The 19551-nt window shown below is 47.8% G+C and overlaps 1 protein-coding gene across 2 annotated transcripts in view; it reads right to left on the bottom strand.

The window, feature by feature from the left end:
• Positions 1–19551, bottom strand: part of SLC22A23 (solute carrier family 22 member 23) — a 176315-nt gene that overhangs the window by 10296 nt on the left and 146468 nt on the right. The window contains exons 6-9 of one of the 2 annotated variants that reach the window (XM_054591959.1): positions 11214–11316; positions 8374–8606; positions 6716–6748; positions 5372–5495 (exon numbers count right to left, since the gene is read on the bottom strand). In XM_054591959.1, coding sequence (XP_054447934.1) covers positions 5372–5495; positions 6716–6748; positions 8374–8606; positions 11214–11316 — 493 coding nt within the window. Of the gene's footprint in view, positions 1–5371; positions 5496–5994; positions 6588–6715; positions 6749–8373; positions 8607–11213; positions 11317–19551 lie in introns of those variants that run through there. The other variant, XM_054591960.1, reaches the window with a different exon arrangement.

Here is a 19551-nt window from a genome sequence, read left to right as displayed (position 1 = left end):
ATGATGAGCATAGGTTGTCTGAAGCCACTAAGTTTTGGGGCAATTTGTTATACAGCAATAGACAACCGAGACATGATTCAGTGAGTGACAGAATTCCCCAGCCTTAGCCACGGAGGAAAGCAGACAGCCACCCCTCACCCAGGCTGTGATGTGTCGTGCGTACTGTCTGCGTATTAGAAAGCCTTTTGCCAAGGGAAAGACTGAAAGTGCCAGAGGAATAGTCTCACCATTGTGCTACTGAGCCATCAACGGGGCCACTAATGAGAAACAGCAATATTTTGGGGATTGTCTCCCAGATAAAAATGCCCTTCCCAGACAGAGAGTTCCAGGCAATCTTTTAAAGACACTCTGAACCTTTCTGCTAGTATTTGTCCATACGTTTATCATCCTTATTAGTTTATGAACTCTTCAAGGTCAAGGGTTATTTCCCAGAACATCAGCTGGCACACATTGTTTACACTTAATAGATACTGGATGTTTATGGATTACACTGGCTTCCTAGGTAGGAAGGTCGGCTCACCCAAACTAACAGGACAGGTTAAATATAGATGACCACGAGAAAGAGCAACGTGATGGACTCCATCTGTAAGATGAATAATATGACACCCAAAATAGCCACGTAAGTCTTTTTGATTGTTCTGGCCACTTCAGGAAGCCAAAGGACATTGCAAGGGACATATCAGATCCTAGGGAAAATGGACGTGTTTCAGCAGGACCTTGATATCAATAAGACATCATTTTTTTCTGAAACCTCCTGGGTTTCCACCTGACCTTTGCACTAAGAGTGAACGCGACTGACAATCAGCAAGAGGCTGACCCTGCTCAGTGCACATGAAGACCGTACGTGGGTTAATATGCAGGAAGGTAGAGTGCCCACACCCATGAGGAAGGCTGAACATGGATTCATGGTTAAAGGAGCGGTGCTCAGCGCCAGACAGAAGTCTCCCTTCATTATGACAAATGAGCTCTGTTATACTATTATGTTAATAAATCAGGTCAAATGAAATGAAATACATTTGATTTTTGGTAGGACTACATGAACCATTAAAAAAGTACCTATATACACATATCATATAAGTACACATGTATATATAATGTGCAATGTATCTTTATATATTTTTTCTAAGAAAGCAATTTTGTTTGGTTTTCCATCAAAGATACCTTAAAATTATTCTGTAAGATTAAAACAATTTTGGAAGAATTTGGAATATAATTTTTGGCATTGTGTTTTCTTTTTGAAACTTCAGTTTAGAGAATGGGATCATTGGGTTTTAAGTGATCATTTCATTTTCCTCCCCACAAATGTTTTGCTCTTTTTTCTGCTCTTCTCTAGGTTGTCACTAGAGGGCAGCATATGCCCATTTTTAATAAAGTGGTCAGACCTTCCGTTTTCAGACAAAAGAAAACGAGGGAGGGGCAAATTTTGCCTTGCTGTGCTTTAGGAGCACACAAATTTTCATTTCCACTGTGTATCTTTATTTTACTAGTAATAATACCTAAATTACGGATAGAAAGATCCATATACAAGGAAACTTATTTTTGGAAGTAGCAAACGAATTAAGAATTCCAGAATCTCCAAATCATACTGTTAAACATGAAAATCCTGGAAACATACCTCCCATTTTCACTTCCTCTTTTATATTACTGTTTGTTTTATTTCTGTGAAGTCAAGGATGAACAAATATTTGTGTCATTTTTACAGAAATAAATATAACTGCCAAAAATACTCAGGTAGGACTAATAACAATACCAATTTTCTTTTAAAAAGAGTATTGACAAGCATACGTGTTCAGTAATTACAAAAAACTGGACTATATAGAAAAGCCCTAAGAGTTAGTGTAACTATTATTATGACTAATATCATTGACAGGTAAAAGTAAAAAATGGATTCTGAGCTCAGTATCAATCCACAGGCATACAGGCTTTGTCCATGCCTTGGGATAGCTGTCAATATCAATTTACAGAGGCCCTTTACATACACTCTCTCCTCCCCCAACACCACCACCCCATAGGCGTTAGTGAGTAGTCTCATTAGGACAAAGAGATGGAGGCTAGCTAGGACTTGCCCAGGGCCATGCAGGGATAAGCCAGGGGCTGCTGGGATCACACTGGGCTCCATGTCTGCTCTTTCCTCTGTGCGAAGGACTCAAATCTTAGGCTCCAGGCCATATCCTCTGCACTTCGGTTGTTCCTCATCCAGCTGTTTAACTTCTAACATGCGTGCCTGATCCCCTTGGCTTCTGATCACTCGCTGAGCATTTGTGATATACACTGTATGTGTGTACACGCACACATATATATTTAAGACACAGGTTTTAAAAGAAGTTAAACAGACTTCACATGTCACATTACACACTGGCCATCTTTGCCCTTGGTGCTGGTTTTTGAGGGAACTTTAGAGAAGATGTTGGGGTCAGGATTCTAGTCCTGAGGTGGAAACAGAGAGGGGTTAGTTAGAAGGAAGATCTCAGATAAGGCAAGTTCCAAAAAAGTTTTCATAAGTAGGAGTCAGGACAGCCTGAGGTGAAGCAGAGCAGGAGACACAGCAGGAGGCAGCAGATGAACTCACACAAACTAGGCTCAGATCTCTGAGGGAACCCCTGCGAACTGTGGGAAAACAAAGGGGGCTTGCTCTCGTCAGCAGCGCCTGCTTCCTCTCTGACCCAACCCCTCTGTGAGGGGACAAGAAGACAGTGAAAGCCTGAGCTTCTAGGTGAACACTGCACAGAAAAGATGATCTGCCACAAAAAAGCCACCACCTGCTTCTGGATCAACCAGGACTCCCGGCCACTTCCATCCAAGCCAAGGGGGAGAAGGTGTTGCAGACACGGGGGCCTTCCCAATCTGCTTGCAAGTCACCCCGCTGGAAAGTCTAAGAAACTGCTTCAGCTAATGGTAAATGAATGGTGCCTGGATGGGATGTGGAAAGGAAGCACTTCTCTGCAACAGAAAGTTTGGATGGAATCTTGTGAAACAGTATGAATTGATTAATTAGCACTACACAGTGAGAAGCTGTCATCCTCAGACAATGGAGTTCTACAAATTTTTGTGCAGAATGGTTATCTTCCTATTTGCAGAGAGTTCATCCTGGCAGCTTAACCTGTGCTACTATTTTTGTTCAGAAGACATGTTTTTAATACAGCATTGTACAAAAAGGCTACTTTTGTATTAGGTAAAACAGAGCTCACAGACTGCAAGCCACACATCCTAGCTTATCCTGGACTTATCTGCATCAAGTTGAGGGAGGACAAGGAAGCCACTAAGGTCCCAGGGGCTTTGTGAGAACTATCCCTGAGTGTGTAGGTAAGAAGGGACTGCCTTCGGAAGGAAAGGGTGCCAAAAGCGGGTCATCAGTACCACCAGAAATTCCTCCATCCTGGCCAGGAGCCCAGACCCCCTTTGGACTGAATTCTCTTTCATTTTCTGTAAGTGCAAAAACATCACCAAGGGACCAATATTTTTCCAGTTCTTCATCTTGGCAAGCTGAATCTGACAACATATTTGTTTAAATTCTATCTCCAAATCATCTTTCCAGGTTTGCATCACAGAGGAAAAGTATACTGCGGTTTCCTTGAGTTTAGCTTCTTAAGCAAAATCTCGGCAGTGAATGATGAGATCTACCCATTAACAGAGTGAAGGGGTGGCCATCCCCAGGGAAATATCCATAATCACACAAAGGCTGGGGGCCTGGGAGAAAGCCAGAATCTAATCCTGACTTCTGCTCTACTGAAAAAATTCCCATTGCTGGAATCTTTTGAAATGGAAGGAAGTTTAGGTAAAGAAAAGACAGAAGGAGCTGCTGTCTGCCTGAGGCCTTTGCAGCCTCCAGCACCACAAACGAGAAAGAAGCTTCAGGCTGGGCTCTCTGCCTTGTTTAGGCAGAGGGGCAGAAAGATAAATTATTTGGCATTTAATTGCTTTTTTTAAAAAAGATTTTATTATTATTTTTAATTTAATCTTTATTGTATTTCTCTCCATTACCGGTTCCCTTGGACCCCCTCCCTGCCGCAAATCACCATACTGTTGTCCATGTCCCTGAGTCCTTTTTCCTTTTTGCTCAATCCCTCCACGCCCAAACCCCAACCCCCAGCCTTAGCTGTCATCCTGCTCTCCAGCTACAAGTCTGCCCCTAATTGCTTTTTTCTTAATAATACAATTTCTTGGCATTTTATCCCACAGATAACAAGCAGCCTTTAGGCCTGGACTGTATTGTAAAAATCCAAGAAAACGAATTAAAGTGAGGTCATGTGAAAATTTTATTGTCAGCATGACTACTGGGGATGTGGGAAGAAGAGTCCATGTACCTACCTGCCTCCTCTCAGAGCCCTTCCCAGCCCCCGGGGCTGAAACCATTAGTTTGCACAAACCCTACCTTGAACTGCATTGGCCTCTACTTGTTTTCCCACGTGGGAAAGTAAGGCTGGAAAAGGTCATGCTGGCTTCTGGGTTTTTATCTCGCAGCTGAATAATTGCCCATATTCACAATTTACATTTTTAAAAGCATGTGTTAGAAATGCTAATGATATTCCCATACAAAATTCAAAGAAAATCAAGATGAGCTCTTCCATAAGTCATACACAGTAATTATCAGGAAAATGTGCCATTCTGCAGTTAAGTGTTTTAAATAAAGGTAAACCCTTTTATTAAGCTATAATCTTAGTAACATCAAATGGTGTGTAGTGTTCTCCCTGCTCCCCTGTACCACCATCCAGGGATAGCACCAGGAAGGATCAAACCTCGCTTCGTGAAGGAAAACAAAATGAGATAAGCGCAGTTAACATCACTTCTTAGGAAATTATGAAATAACCACAAACCTGTCAGAGCTGTATCTTTTTCCTGCTCACTGGCCTACTGCCTGGAGTATTGGTTGGTTTGCGATAAATATTGGTTAAATAAATAAATCTATGAGGCTTTTGTTTGGGCTAGGGACATCACCTTCTCAGGCCAGTAAAAAAAGAAAGACCTTTTCCACTTCACATTTTTATTCTGAAGTAGATTTTTTTAAATTGAGGTCTCTCAGGAGAGTTGACAGCATTTGATTTCAGTTGAAGTAACTGTATAAGTTATCTATTGATTTTCTGTTTCCAGTCATTAATCTGTTTCCTGTATCCTGAAAAGTTCCCTGCTCCCCATTCCTCCAACTACTGCCTGGACAGAACCAGGGTCAAGTTCTCACCTGATTCTCACTTGCCTTGGGGTCAGGGTGGAGCACCACATTTTGAAGCTCACATGCTCAGCCCACACATCACCCTTGTCCAGAGGCTAGGGCAGGACAAATCTGACGTTGATTAATTCACCAGTAGTCTTGCTAAATAGGCGGTGTGCCCTCTGTCCTCAGAGCATGCCCCGTGGGGCATCTCCCATTACGCACCTTATTACTGTCGGGGTGATCTCTGCACAGAAGAACACACTGAGGCTTCCCACTGCATGGGAGGCAAACATGCCCACGATGGAAAATGCGATGGAGAATTTGTCCTTGACACTGTCACTCATACCTGAAGGACAATCAGAAGGGGATGGTGAGGAGGAGCAGAGGGGAGGGAGAAGGAAGCTAGCGAGGCCAGAGCAGAGAGAGCAGGGGGAGAGGGGAGGAGGGAGGCCTGGGAACACATGAAGGGTCTTCCCTCTTCTCCTCTCCCCAATTTGAGGTACAGACCAGGTGCTCAGGTCCCTCTGTAAATGGAGGATCACCTCCAGGGGTAGAAGGTCAGGCCCTCCTGGCAGTAGACTTTGCCTGCATCTCTGTAAGCCCCCGTGGGTCTTGAATGCTGGAGCAGATGTGAACTCCACCAGAATTCCTTAGGCAAAAAGCCAGCCTGGCAGGAAGGAAGGCTGGTGGTCTCTTTGGTGCTAGAGCAGTATCCATTACGTCCCAGCATTCCATGGTGGCTCCAGAGAAAGTATCTGTATTCCAGAGAGCCCTGGTTATTCAGGCTTCAGGTTTGCCCAGTCAGATACATGGGACAGGGCATCTCAGGCTTGATTCAAAAGAACAAAAACTCAAATAACCCAAACAGAAAAATTTATGGACCTGGAGGGAAAGGTCTTAAACAACCCAAACATCTTGCAAATGGCACCAGAGTTTGACCTCACGCCAAGGTGGCATCTAGCGCAGAGCAATAGCATGCTGTTGGGGGTCATACACCTAACACAGCTCAGTTCCCTGCAAGGCTGCACGGGGACCTCAGGGCTGTCCCTGTGGAGGGCCCTAGTAGCATGGGCTCCGGTCAGGCCAGGCACGTGTGACCAGCATCACTGAGGTGCACAGGAGTGGCTCTGCCACGGTGGAGAGCAGTCAGATTGCGCGATTCACAAGGGGGACAGCAGCCTCCCCTGGCAGCACGGTCAGCCAGGCCTCCAGCACTCTCAAGCTTTCTGATCTTGTCCAGGCACTGTCCCTAAGACATACTGCATGGGTGGCAGCTGAGGGCCTGTGCTGGCTGCTGGTGCTAGGCGAAAAGGCGAGGGCATGCGTGCAAGCTGGGCACAAACGGGAGAATGAGCTGCTTTTTTTAGAGGCAAGAGGGAGTAGAGAACACAGATGTATGCTTATAGTGTCCAACCTACGGCCAACTTCAGCTGCAACTCTTGGAGGGTAAGGGAGGAGGAGAAACAGAGGAGAGGGAAACCATAGGTCTGTGAGTCTTTATGAAAACGTCCATTTGGATGCAATACAAAAATGATGACACACACAGCAAAAGCATGTGGGGCTTACCTGAGTCTGGATGCTGGCTGTATTTTCCAATCACTGAGCAGTGGAGATGATGGCACCCACCCGGCCGAGGATAAAGCAAGCGGGAAAAAGAGGGAGAAAGAAAGCATATTAGGCATGAAGTGACCGCTATGTTTCCATGTGACTGGTCTCTCAGTGAATTCCCCTCCAGAACTGGGCCCTGCGTGTTAGAGAGACAGAGGAGACCTGTAGGGATAGTCCCAGGGCACTGGAATTAACACCCGACTGAATAAAACTCTTTGTTTGGAAGGGCAGGCCTCAGATCCTGGGGATAAAATGTAGTTCTTCAGAACAGGGACTCTAGCACACCTCCCTATCTCAAGCCAAAGGGTTAATTTCATCATGTATAAAGTTATTCACTGCTGGCCTGGGCTCAAGGTAGTGGTAGTGCTGTGGGGCCAGACCCGGCAGGTGGCATTTCTTATGCTCTGAGCTCTGATCCTCAGTACTTGTCCTTTGCACAAAGTTCCTGTGGCCTTTCTGCTTGAGGACAAAGAGCATTGTGACACTCCCAGGGGCTGCCACTCCCCTGCACATCCACTCACAAAGGCTCCCTGGAACGGTAGCTTGGGTAGCCCCCAGCGGGGACAGGATGGTCAGGAGACAGACACTACTTATCCATTTCCTTGTCATTCACAGCTGAAACAAAGGCCAGTCTCAGGAGGGGGATGCAGGACGCATGAGAACTTGCCCATTAGAAAAATGGCTCCTGAGGTTGAAACCAGCTAATCTATATTCCAGTTTGTACAACAAGGCTGAAGAAGTTGTGAGTTTTTTTCTCTCTCTTCCTTCTGTTCTGGATGCTGACTCTTGTGCCTCGGCCACATGATGCAAACCTAGAAGCTGTGATCTGTGGTCTGTGGTGTAACTGGATGGTCTCTGAGCCCAATCCCCCGGCTTGGGTTAGCTCTTCTTGTGAAGGAGGGAATAATCAGTGGCCCCTATGTCCCCACAGTGTCCCAGAGCTTTCCCCAGGAGGACCCTGCCTGGGTGAGGAGGGCTCAGCTGTCCTGCTCATTCAGGTGTCACTATGGGCAGGTCAGAGAGGTGCCTGCGTCTTCTTCTGGGCAGGGAGGTGGGTGTATGTTCACCAGGAGCTGTTCTGAGAGTGCCTATTTATAGTTGGAGGGGCTGCATGGATTCCCTAGCTTTTCTTTACATTATTTTAAACATTTTCTGAGAGATTCTCTGGCCCCAAAACAAGCTGATGAACCTGGGAATGTCTACTGAAAAGCAGTGTCCAAGTGCAAGAATGTCAAAATGAATTTCTCCCTTAATTTCACAGGAAAGAAACAAGTCCTTGGTTCTTCTTTGTCATGTGATACATCACAAAGAGCAAGTCTGGCTGTTACTAAAGCCATGTCCACAGCAGTGCACTCAGGAAGGCTCTGAGCTGGAGCCCCAGGTTGCGTGGGGAAGGGGGCGAAAGGCAGTCACTAGGCACATTTCAATTAGAGCCAGTGTTTGCCTGTCCTTCCCAAACCATCTCCTCAAGCTGTTGATTCTGGAATATCAGGTCACTGACAACTGTTCTCAGTCTCATCCAGCCCTTTCAAACACCCTTTGTTATACACCCCTCTCCCGGGACTCCACCTCTGGGTCCTGCTGCAGAGTTGGTCCCACTTCCCAGCCCCACTCACGGTTGAGGAGCCCGAGCTGCAGCAGCGAGGCCAGGGCAGTGAGGATCATGAAGAGCAGCAGCCCGCCCCTGCGCCCCAGGAACCTGACCACCACGCACATGGCCAGGCAGGACGCCAGGGCAATGCTGGCCATGGTGTAGTAGTCAGCATAGAAGTTCTCGAGGAGTGGCACCTTCACCTCGTGGCCCATCATGCTCCTTGCAAAGCAGTGGTGGATCCCATACCCTGTCAGCCTGCGGGAAGACACATCAAGAGGGCCGTGTGTGGCATGAAGAGATAAGGGACCGTGCCATGCCCTGGGAGGTCACTGTGCCCAATAACCAGGGATGTATAAGCAATTCCATATGTGCTCAGAAGCGTGCTATTACCATCAATGGAAATACAGTAGAGTGACATGCAGATAGAAGGCTGCAGAGAAGTGACCCTCACTGGGCTGCCATCACTTTGGCAGAAAGGTGTGACAGCAACTTTCAGGGGAACCCAACATGGAAAACAATGTGTCCCTCACATGTCAACTCATTTAATCCATGTTGGTATTGGAAAAGCTACCGTCAGACCCACTTCACAGATGGGCAAACAGGCTGAGGGAGGTTCGGCAGCTGGCAAGTGACAAGTTCAAACACACACTGCCTATCTGTGTCTTTGCCTCCTCCTTCAGCACTTAAGGGTTCTGGAATCTTGGGAATCCATGCGGAGAACTATCTGTTTGACCCTTTTCTTCCACTGCTTGTCAAAGGCACCCAGAAGAAACTAGTCGAAAGTCAGGCCAAGCAGCCTTGGAGAGTTTGTTTCAATTCTTAATTTACCACTCTTTCCCTCCATTGTTGGAGGTCAAGCCTCTTTACTGCCACACAGGATCATAGAAACCTGCTGGGAACATGTGTCTCATCTGCTGCAGTCCACTCTGGGACACAGGATGAGTACACATTGGTGCACACCCGGGGAGGTGCAGCGGTGATGGCGCATACCACCTGGGCTGTCCCCAGGGCTCTCAAGGGCCCTTTTGGACATGGCCATGTGTGAAATGCTTGCATGCTGGGAGAGCCCATTTGTTAAGTCAGCGCTCAGTATCCATCCCAGAGCCCAAACTTCCCTTCTCCTCCAACCACCTCTGTGTGCTTTCATCGAGCCTTGAGGATGCATAAAGGCCAACTGCAACAGGCCCCCACCCCCTGCAGGAGGAAGCTGCCCTTTGCCAAATGCATGCATTTCCACTTGGGAAATCCCCAGCAGAGGACCCAGCTCCCCTGTGCTTTCCTTTCATAATCTAGCCATTGATGACATTCAGTGAGTCTCCTGGGATCCTGGAGATGCCTGCTTCTTCTTCCTGGCTTACAGAGGTGTCAGGGAAAGCTTCCACCTTTTTGTTTTGGTGGAAATGAAGTCCTCTGATGACAAAAGGTAACTTTAAGAGAATGAAGCCAGAGAGCTATACTCTTCCCCAGAGTAACAAGACCCACTAAAATGGAAACTTGTCATCTAGTCTTTGTCAAACTTTGTGTTTTTTTCCAAACTACAACTTGGAGAAGTCATTCGACTCTTAATGGTCCTATGGTCTGGCCAGTGTCTGCCTGAGATTAGACAATGGCGTGGTGGCCATGCCTGGGGCCGACTCTGGGCCAGGAGGCTGAGGCCTGAGGCCTTGGGCCCTGACCAACTGGTGACCATGGCTGGTCATCCCCTTGCCTGGGCCTTGGTCTGCTCATCTGCAGGGCAGGGTGTAAGTTAGGTCAGAGCTCTACCATTGCTTTGGCAGTAGGACCTTTTGTATACACGCCCAAGTTTAATCAGGAACCCAGATACTGAGAACTGATTAAATGGAGCTGCTTTGATAGAAATAGCTGTGGGGAGAGGTAGGACCAGACAGGACCACAGGCTTCTCTCTTACCTGACAGCAATCCTGAGATGTTTCACAAAGAGTGCAAATGCTTCTCCACTCCAAGACCCCTAATCCCAAGTGAGAGCTTACTCCCCACTTGCCTACATTACCACTTGCCCTGAAGGAGAGTTAATCCCCCCAGATGACTTCTGATCCTGACCGAGGAGGGCCCACCTTGTGTCGTCAGGGTTACTGAGCTTTGAGTCAACAGGAAAGACCTAGGCACACACTGAGACTGGGACAGGGGCTGTCAGGACACTATGTGAGTGACCAGGGGATGCCAGGTTCAAAGTCATGGCAGCAGGGCTAGATGGGAATGACATGCCTCTTAAGAATGTCTCTGGGGTCCCTACTGGGAGGTTCAGGCTGGCTGACCACAGCCCACGGTTGCTGAGAGTCCGGGTCTCTGATGAGCACAGGGCTGCAGCTGCTGGCTCCAGGTAGGAACAAGACCACTGAGCAGCCCGGGCTGGGGAGAGCCAGGGCCTCACTAGTCTCGAATCCCCTTCCCTGTGCCAGTGCCTGAAAATCCCAACCTGGAGTTCCCTCCCCACTGTGCCCATGAAGGAGGTACATGCACCAGAACGCAAATGGTAAGACAGGATTTCCATGGATGTGAACCTACTCTCTGATAGCACGAAGGACACACATGCGTGTGGAGCACGCAGGGTAAGGTGCCTGGCCTGCTGGGCTGGGGGTAGCTGGCTGGAGCCCTAGCTGCCCTGAGGCTGGGGGTGGGCTCCATGTCTCCCAGCATGTGTAACCCTTCAGGGCGCTGGTTAGGAAGCCCTGACAGGCTTATCAGACTTAACTAGCGTCCCTTAGCAAAGGTGGAGCCCTGGGCAGGCCAGAGGGCCCAGCTTGGCCATAATTCAAAGTCCAGCTAGGGAGGAGGGAAGCCCTGCCTCTTTTCCGGCCCCTCCCTGACCTCGGCCTCAGATGTGTCCCCCTGGTGACTCACGAGTTCACACACAGGACCACGATGTTCTTCCACAGGTTCCGGGTCCCCACCATTTTCACGATGCAGACCTTCTTGGGCCTCCTGGAGAGCTCCTTCTCCAGCTCTGCAGAGAGAGAGAGCCTGTGACCTCTCAGCAAGACCCTGCACAGGGAGCTCCAAGACAGCCCTGTCCCCCAAGTTCAGGCATCAGGAGAAGGGGAGAATGCTTCTGGTTTGGATTTTTTCCCCCTTCAGGCTAGGGGACAGAGTCTGGCTGTCATTGTAGAAAATGTGTTCAGACACTAACTTTGCCGCTCAAACTTCCCCCTGGCGCTGAAGGGAGCCAGGGCATGCTGTCAGTACACAGTACCTCCCCACCGCAGAGCCTCCCCGGGAACCAGGCAGGACACAAAGGAATGGTCAGCACAGGCTCATTCCACTCTGGCCGAGTACAGGACCAAGTGATGGTGTTCTAGGTTACTGAGCACTAACCGGGCATATGAAAACAGTGGTTTCCTCAGAGTCTGATCTGCCTCCTCACCCACTGCTCAGAGACTGGGAGAAGCACATGCTGATATACTCCTTAACTCTGAGGGCAGGACACACGATGGCTGTAGCTGCCCCTTCTGAAACTGCCCCTCAAGTACATATATCTTCGAAAGAGAATAAATGAAGGAACTTGTATGCTTATATGTGATTACACCTACATCCATATATGTGTATTCTTTAGTTAACAGTCAAAAGTCTTGGCAGCTGGACAGGACCGGTGATGTTTTGGCTGAAAGTGATGTAACCAGCTACAAAGTTGTGAGACAGTTTCTCGTGAGGCTCACTAGCTCTGAAAGCTTGAGCCTCACTCTGAACAGACTGATGGTTCTGCAGTGACGCATTAACAGGGTCAATGAGTTTGCTGAAGTCCTGGGGCTGACTGGGCAGTTTCACAGGGAAGATCAAAACAGGCAGTGTTTGGACTGCCACACATCCAGCCTCCCAGGCCCCTTTCCTGCTCTCCTAGCCAGGTGTGTCCTTGGGGAATAACTCCCTACTCAGGAGTGAAAAGAGAAATAGAAGACTTAACCAATCTGGTGGGTGGCCAGTGCTCTTTAAGACTGTTAAAGCCATGAAAACAAGGAAAGACTGAGCAACTGTCACAGACCAGAGGGGCCTGGGGGAATGGGATGACTAAATGCCCTCCTAGATAGGATCCTGGAGAAGGAAGAGGTTATTAATGGGGAGAATGGTGACATTCAGATAAAGGCTGGAGACTGGTGAACAGCACTGCACCAGTGGCAGCTTCTCAGTTGTGACAAGTGCCATGGTAATAATATTAGATGTTAACAAGAGGGGAGACTGAGTCAGGGGTATTCAAAAATTCTGTACTATATTTGTAACTTTCCTGTAAACCTAAAGTTACTCCAAAATTAATTTACTGTTTTTTAAAAAGCAGTAGGGCTATGAAGGTCCCCCATTTACTGAGGAGGCCTCTAGAGCTCAGAGGAACCAGTACTGCCTCAGAGGGACCCCGAGTAGCTCCCTCAGGGGGTCTCTGAACAGTCCTCCCTCCATATCCCTACCCCCTGCCACCTGCCCCCACCTTACTTCTCTCCTTTTCTAGCTTTTCCCTGACATCCAATGGCAGGAGGGCCAGAAGCATCATCAGTTACAGTTTGAAGGAAAATACGTTGTATAATTATACGAATTTAGGAATTTTTATTAAAAAAATTTTTTTTCTTGGATCTGTGTCACCAGCTGAGGCACAGAAAGAAGGAAAAACCTTCTCTAGGTCTGAGGGATACCATGCCCCTTGAATTTCCAGAACTTTCTTCCTTCCCATATTTAGGTTCAAAGATTGAGGTCTGTGCACAAGCCAGATGGCTGGCATTTTGGTCTCTGTCCACAGACCCTCTCCTGAGGTCTTCCTGACGTTTATGTTCCCCTTTGTAAAAACAGACTAATTTGATTTACAAATATATTTTCCCCATGGTTAAAAGTCTAAACAACTTTTAAAGAGCATTGGAAATATTAATTAGGAATGTTACGGTTAATATGTTGGATCCAATGATCCAAATATCTTCACTTTTGGAAAAGTTAACAGCAATCAACTCTAATACTTACACTTGCTCACCATGGAAATCTTACAAGAAGAAAACTTAAATGTCCATTAGCATATTAATATGTTTAAAGATTTTGTTTTTTTTTTAATGTGGCCCAAACTTAACTTCTAACACATTATTATAAATAAAATAGATGTTGCTAAAGAAGCTGTAGCAAATGCAATTGTGAACAGAGGTTCTTTTTTCTTTCTTTTTTTTTTTTAAACTAGCATTAAACTCTAGAGTCCCAAGTCTAAAAATTGACTGCAGTCTACAGAGGTAAGTGCATTATTCTAAATGGAATTAAATTAACCTGTCTGAGGCTATTGATATTTTGTTTCTGTTAGACATGTCACCAGCCTATCAACATAAAACTTCCTCAGCACTAGGTCTGTTCTGGGATGATAATCTAACAGCTGAGTTATAGGAAACATTAGATGACTTCTGAGACCCCTGAAAGGTAGCTGAACAGGTAATGGAAAGAGGTCTTTCCATCTCTCCGGCTCTCAGGCAGAAATATCAGGGAAATTCTAAAACCGTGCATGTGGAAATAATAACAGGAGGAAAAAGGGGCACTGAGAGTTGACCAGGCTCTAAGCACCAAGGAAACAACTGTTAAAGAAATTTCTTTCCCTGCTCCCCCGCCAAAGCTCTTCAACCCTCTTGATTTAGAGCCATTAGAAACATTTCAAAACAGAAAAACAAGTAGAGCCAAGTTAGAAATCTTCCACCCAAGCCTCCTACTTAAGCAGCCAGGCACTTCCTACTCTCCATTCTGCAAGCCTTTCCACCCCCTGCCTTTGCATTTCAGCTAATCCCTGTCACAAACAACCGGAGGGCACTGGTCTGGCTGGGTGGGGTCCCTTCCCTGACCTGGAGTGTAGCAAGGGGTCTGACAGTCCCAGGTGAGTCCCAGCTTTCAGAATTCTTGTTGAGGTTCCCTGGGAAAGTTACATAGTTGCTCTGTGCCTCAGTTTCTCATCTCTTAGGTGGGACAATGCCCCCACCTCAGAGTACTATAATGAGAACCAAACGAAAGAAGCAGCAAAGTCCTGCATGGACCTCAGTCCTCCCGCTGACCCAGTCTGTCACAACTTCTCTACACCAACTGTAGAAGGGAAAATGTCCCCTGCAGACCTAGTGGAAGTGTCATGACCTCTCTGTGGTTTTGAGATCCAGGGGTGAGGCCGAACTCTGCTTCCTGAGGACAGCAGAGGGTGAAGACAGTGGTATCAAAGCCAGCCTCAGAGAAGCAGGGGAAACATATCGAGGGTAACCTGCATTCACTTGGATGGGGGTGCCACATAAACTGGCTTTGCTTTTCTACTTGGGTACACTGTTAACACATTCCTGGTAAAACTGGAAAAACATCAGTTATAGAAATGAAAAACACGAGAAGACTGAAAGAGAAGGGGGTTCAGGAAGAGGGTACAAAAAGATGGAAGAAGAGAATGAGAGGGATAAGAAAAAGAGAAAGAGGAGGAGCAGGGGGAGGAGCAGGAGGAGCAGGAGCAGCAGCAGCAGCAGCAGCAGCAGCAGCAGCCACCCCCACAAGAGTTATCACAAAATGCACTAAAAGCTCCTAGGAAGTGGCTCTGAGACCCCCGGTGAGCCCCTGTTCAGAAATAGAAGTGCCTGCTGTCTCTCTGCCACGTGGTCCTCACTCCTCAGGTTTGGATTTAGAAATGGTGGCACTCGGCCGACTGAAGAGGTTTGCTTCAGATACAAGTAACAGTTGAGAGTGTCTACAGGGATGTTATCATAAAATCACCTCAGACAGCCCACTCTCCAAAAGTTATCCAAGTTCCCTGCAAGCGAACTCCTGACCTCTGTAATGCCCTCTCAATGCACGTGGCTGCAGCTGGCGAAGCCTCCTGCACGGGGAAGGAGATGGAGTTGCATGCTACAGTGGTTAGATGCAGGATGCTAAGGTCAACTATAGTTTCTTCACTTGCCAGTGGTGTGACTTTGAATAGGTTACCTATTGCTGGGCACCCTGAGGTGGCCTGATACATGGCCCCTCTTCTCACCGCAGGTTCCAAACAGATGGGCAAGACAGAGTGAGGCAGGTGACGACAAAATCCATGCTCTGTCACTGGCAAGGGCCCGAGGTTGGGGCGCCTGCATTGTGCACACTCCCCTGCCCATCCTGGCATGTCTGGGCCAGGCTGGCTTCACCAGTGCGCTGCCCAGAGAAGGCCTGATGTGTGGGGATACAAGACCTGCTCCCTGCATGTGGCTCAATCTCAAGGAGAAAAAGAGGGGAGTGAGTTTACTCTCCCTCCTCTGGGCTCCTTCCACGTGGAGGGAATATGGGGCGTGGGGAAGCAGTGCTCCTTACACTTGGCCTCTCTGGGCCCATTTCCTCACATGTACAGCAGGGATGACCTGATGATTGATCTCCTAAGGCTCGGATGAGGATCAAATGCACATAAAGTGCTGCACCGCATGCCTTGCGGGGTCACTGCCCAATGACTGCTAGGGTCGCTCTTACTAGGAGCACCAGGTTGAGCCCTTATTCCAAGATTTCTCTGTGCAGTGGGCTGCAGTATATGTGGCCACATTTGAAACCTGCAAACGCTGCTCCTGCAGTCAGTGCTCAGAATCTCGGGAATTATGATACAAGGGCAGCTGTCAGTACTTGGACACATCATGTGACACTAACAATTGTACGAATGATACTGTGAGAATGATACTCTGAAGCACATTCAAATATCTACAGTAATTCAGCTGCTAATTCCACCAAGAAAGTCTGCCACGTTCAACGATAAACTGAAGATTTTTTAAAAAGAAGAAGGGGCATGGGAAATTTTGGAACTTGAGGTGTTCCTCTAGTCTGAATCCAAGGTTAGGGTTCACGGACATGGGCAGGAGCTCCCCTACACTCATGCACCAACAGCCACACCTGAGGCACTCATCTGCCTAGAGGCAACATATGCAGCGACTGCCGCTGACTCCCATGAGAAACTGCCCCACCCCTTCCTGACCACAGGAGACCACATTTCACTTTTTGACAGATGATCATGGAATGCCTGCTAGAAGTCAGGTTTTCTGCTAGTGCCAGAAAGCAGTGGAACCAGGCTCTGCGGACACGGGGTGACAGGCCCTAAGGAGCCACGTAAACCATTGGTCACAGCTGGAATCTGGCAACGGGGTCCAGGGCCAGCAGCTGTGATAGAGCACCACTGGAGAGCTGGCCTGGGCCTGGGGAGCCCAGCTAACCTGGTTTCCAAGGAGCTGGCCAAACGAGAGCAAGGCTGAGGGCAGGGAAGTAGAATGAGAAAGCACTACAGACGGGAGGCACCTGGTTCTTTCTGAGAGCCCAGCGAAGGCCAGGGCATCTGTGAGAGGCAGGCAGAGGTAAGACAGGGTCTCAGAGCGGCTGAAGGACATGGGGATGTAGTTGTGGGGATTCTAGTCTAGGGGCCCTGGGAAGCCCCTGGAGAATGTTTGAGCAGGTAGTGATGTGAAGGGAAGAGTGGCAGTGAGGAGGGAGTCAGGATAGGTAAGAGGCAAAGTAGGACACTAAGGTGTTTGTAGATGGATTAGGTGAGGTGATGGGAAGGAGATTCCAAGCAGAAAAACAAGTCCAGCCTAAGCAAGTTGAAAGTAGCTGACTCAGGTAAAACAGATACCTATCATCCCTCAAGCCCTGGGCCAGCTTCTGCCACGCTACAATCATCAGTGTGTCTGATGGTTGGGAGTGAATGGGATTTAGAGGCAGAAAATGGGGTGCCCCCAGGAAGAGGGCACCCCTCCTGAGTGGGGGTGCTGTCACACATGCCAGCTCCCTCCCCCCCAGCCTCCTGCTGGGGCACCAGCCTAAAAATATATGCCAGCAAAACTCATAAGCAAAGAAAGGGGGAAAAGATTTACTACGACTTTCAAAAATAGGAGGGAAATGAATGAGTATAATTTGGATTGAGAAAACAAGCTTTTTCCAGACAATATTTTAACCCGAAAGAAGTGGAGCATGTGATTTAATTAAGGAAATGCCAGAAACAAATTACACTGAAAGACTTAAGACCATTAACCTCCTAAATCAGCAAATATGGCCCAAAAGGTGAAAAGCTGATTCAAATCTCAGAGCTTGCCTTCATCTCTCAGAAGCAGCACAAGGAAGCCGCTTCTGCTGTACTTCTTGGGTTCAAATCTTAGCTCAACTACTTACTAGACCTGTGACCTCTGTCCAGACACTTAAGAAGTGCCTAGATAGGATGTCTAGAGAGGGCGATGACAGCTAGGGGAGGTGGTCCCAGAGGACTCTGAGAGTACGGAAGGGGACAGGGTAATTCAGGCAGGCGTGGAGTGAATGGCAGGGAGAGTGTGGGAAGGGAGAGGGCGTTTGCACTGGCCTTGTGGGAGGAGTAGGATTCAGGGTGGAGGGCCAAGAAGTAGAGGGCAGGCCCTGGCCAGGTAGCTCAGCTGGTTAGAGCATCAGCCTGATATACCAAGGCTGCAGTTTGATCTGGTCAGGGCACATACAAGAGTCAATCAATGGAGATCAAGATGGCGGAGGAGTGAGTGGAAGTCACACTGACCTCCTTCCAGGAACAACCTAGAATAAAAACTAAATTGTGGAGAAATAACCTGGAACAAACAACTGAACAATAATGAGAGAGAAGCCTTGTAACCTTGGAGACAGAAGAATTGCCTTTAGCGCAATCTAACTGGTAAGGAGTGTGGTACAGACTCGAGAAGGTGAGAAAGTGAGAAGGCGGGTGAGCGGGGTGCCCACGGGCAGCAGCCCCAGAAGGATATTGACATGGCCAGTTGGATCCCTCTGAGAAGGGCAGGGTCTAAACCAAAAGCGGGGATCTTTAGCCTACAGCACCAGGGCCCAAAAAGTACACAGAAAATAGTCAACTGCAAAAAGCAGCAGGGTTGCTCTCTCCCAGAGAGACAAGCAGCTGGAGATGCAAAGAGCCTTTTAAAGGGCCAACGCAAAATTTTTATTTGCAGCCACTTACCCTGGTCTCCGGCAAAGGCAGGAGCAGAGTGGGCCAGATACACCTGAGGAGAGACTGGGGAAGGAGGTTTTGGGGAGAGAACTGAGAGAGTAGCCAGCCAGATCTCGGTGTTGACTCATCCCCCATGCAGCAGCAGCCATCTTGCTCAGGCAGAGACCACTCCCCCTGAGTGGCACCAACATCAGAGGACCCAACAGCCCCACCCCCAGGTGGGATTCCACCCTGTGCTGTCTAAGCCGCCTGATGAGTGCAGAGTGGCAGCCACAGACAGAAGATCTCTGGCTATAGGGGGAGCAGAGAGGTCTGGAGACACTGGAGAAGAGACTGGGGATGGAGGCTTTGGGGAAAGAATGGAGAGAGTAGCCAATGGGGTCACAGTACTGACTCCTCCCCCATAGGGCTGCAGTGAGAGAGGACCCACTAATCTTGCCCCCAGGAAGGAATCCGCCCCACCTTGAGCTGTGTAAGGCAGCCTGCTGAGTGCAGAGTGACTAGATTAACAGCTGAAGGAGACAGCCACAAAGAGTAGATTGCTGGAAGTCTCAAACAGACTGCCTAAGGTCAGACAAGGTCAACATCTGACATCATCAGAGGTAGATCCAGAAAGTAAAAACAGCGGTCTCCAACAATAGAAGTTCACACCACAAAGTCAGGAAATCAAGACAGATGAACTTAAGAAGCAGAGGCAAAAGAGAAGAGTCTCACAAATAATGGGAAGACAAAGAAATACCACCCACTCGAAGGGAAAGGAGGAATCTCCAGAAAGAGAACTAAATGAAATAGAGGCAAGTAAACTATCAGATATTGAATTCCAAACAGTGGTTCAAATGAGCCCAGTGAACTCAGAATTACAAAAAAACTACAGGGAAACTATGAGGAACTTACTGCAAACTATATCAGCATGAAAAAGGACATAGAAACTATCAATAAGAGACAAGAGGAAACGAATACAATTTCTGAGTTGAAGAACACAGTAGAAAGAATAAAAAACAGGCTAGATGAAGCTGAAGACCAAATCAGTGAGCTGGAGGATAAGATTGAAAGAAGCTCCCAGAAAGAGCAAGAAAATGAAAAAGGACTCAAAAAGAATGAAAAGGCATATTAGGGAAATGCAGAACAACCTGAAATGTAATAATATCCATATAATAGGGTTACGAGAAGGAGAACAGGATGAGGAAGGGATAGAGGACCTGTTTGAAAAAGTAATGATGGAAAACTTCCCTAACTTGAGGAGAGAAAAAGTCACACAAGTCCAGGAAGCACAGAGGGTCCCATTCAAGAGGAACCCAAAGAAGC

Source organism: Pteronotus mesoamericanus, unplaced genomic scaffold (genome assembly GCF_021234165.1).
Source record: "Pteronotus mesoamericanus isolate MK-2021 breed Mesoamerican mustached bat unplaced genomic scaffold, CSHL_Meso_final scaffold_31, whole genome shotgun sequence".
Lineage (NCBI taxonomy): Eukaryota > Metazoa > Chordata > Mammalia > Chiroptera > Mormoopidae > Pteronotus > Pteronotus mesoamericanus.
The sequence above is the reverse complement of the archived record's forward strand: the minus strand, read 5'-3'. Positions and strand labels throughout refer to the sequence as shown.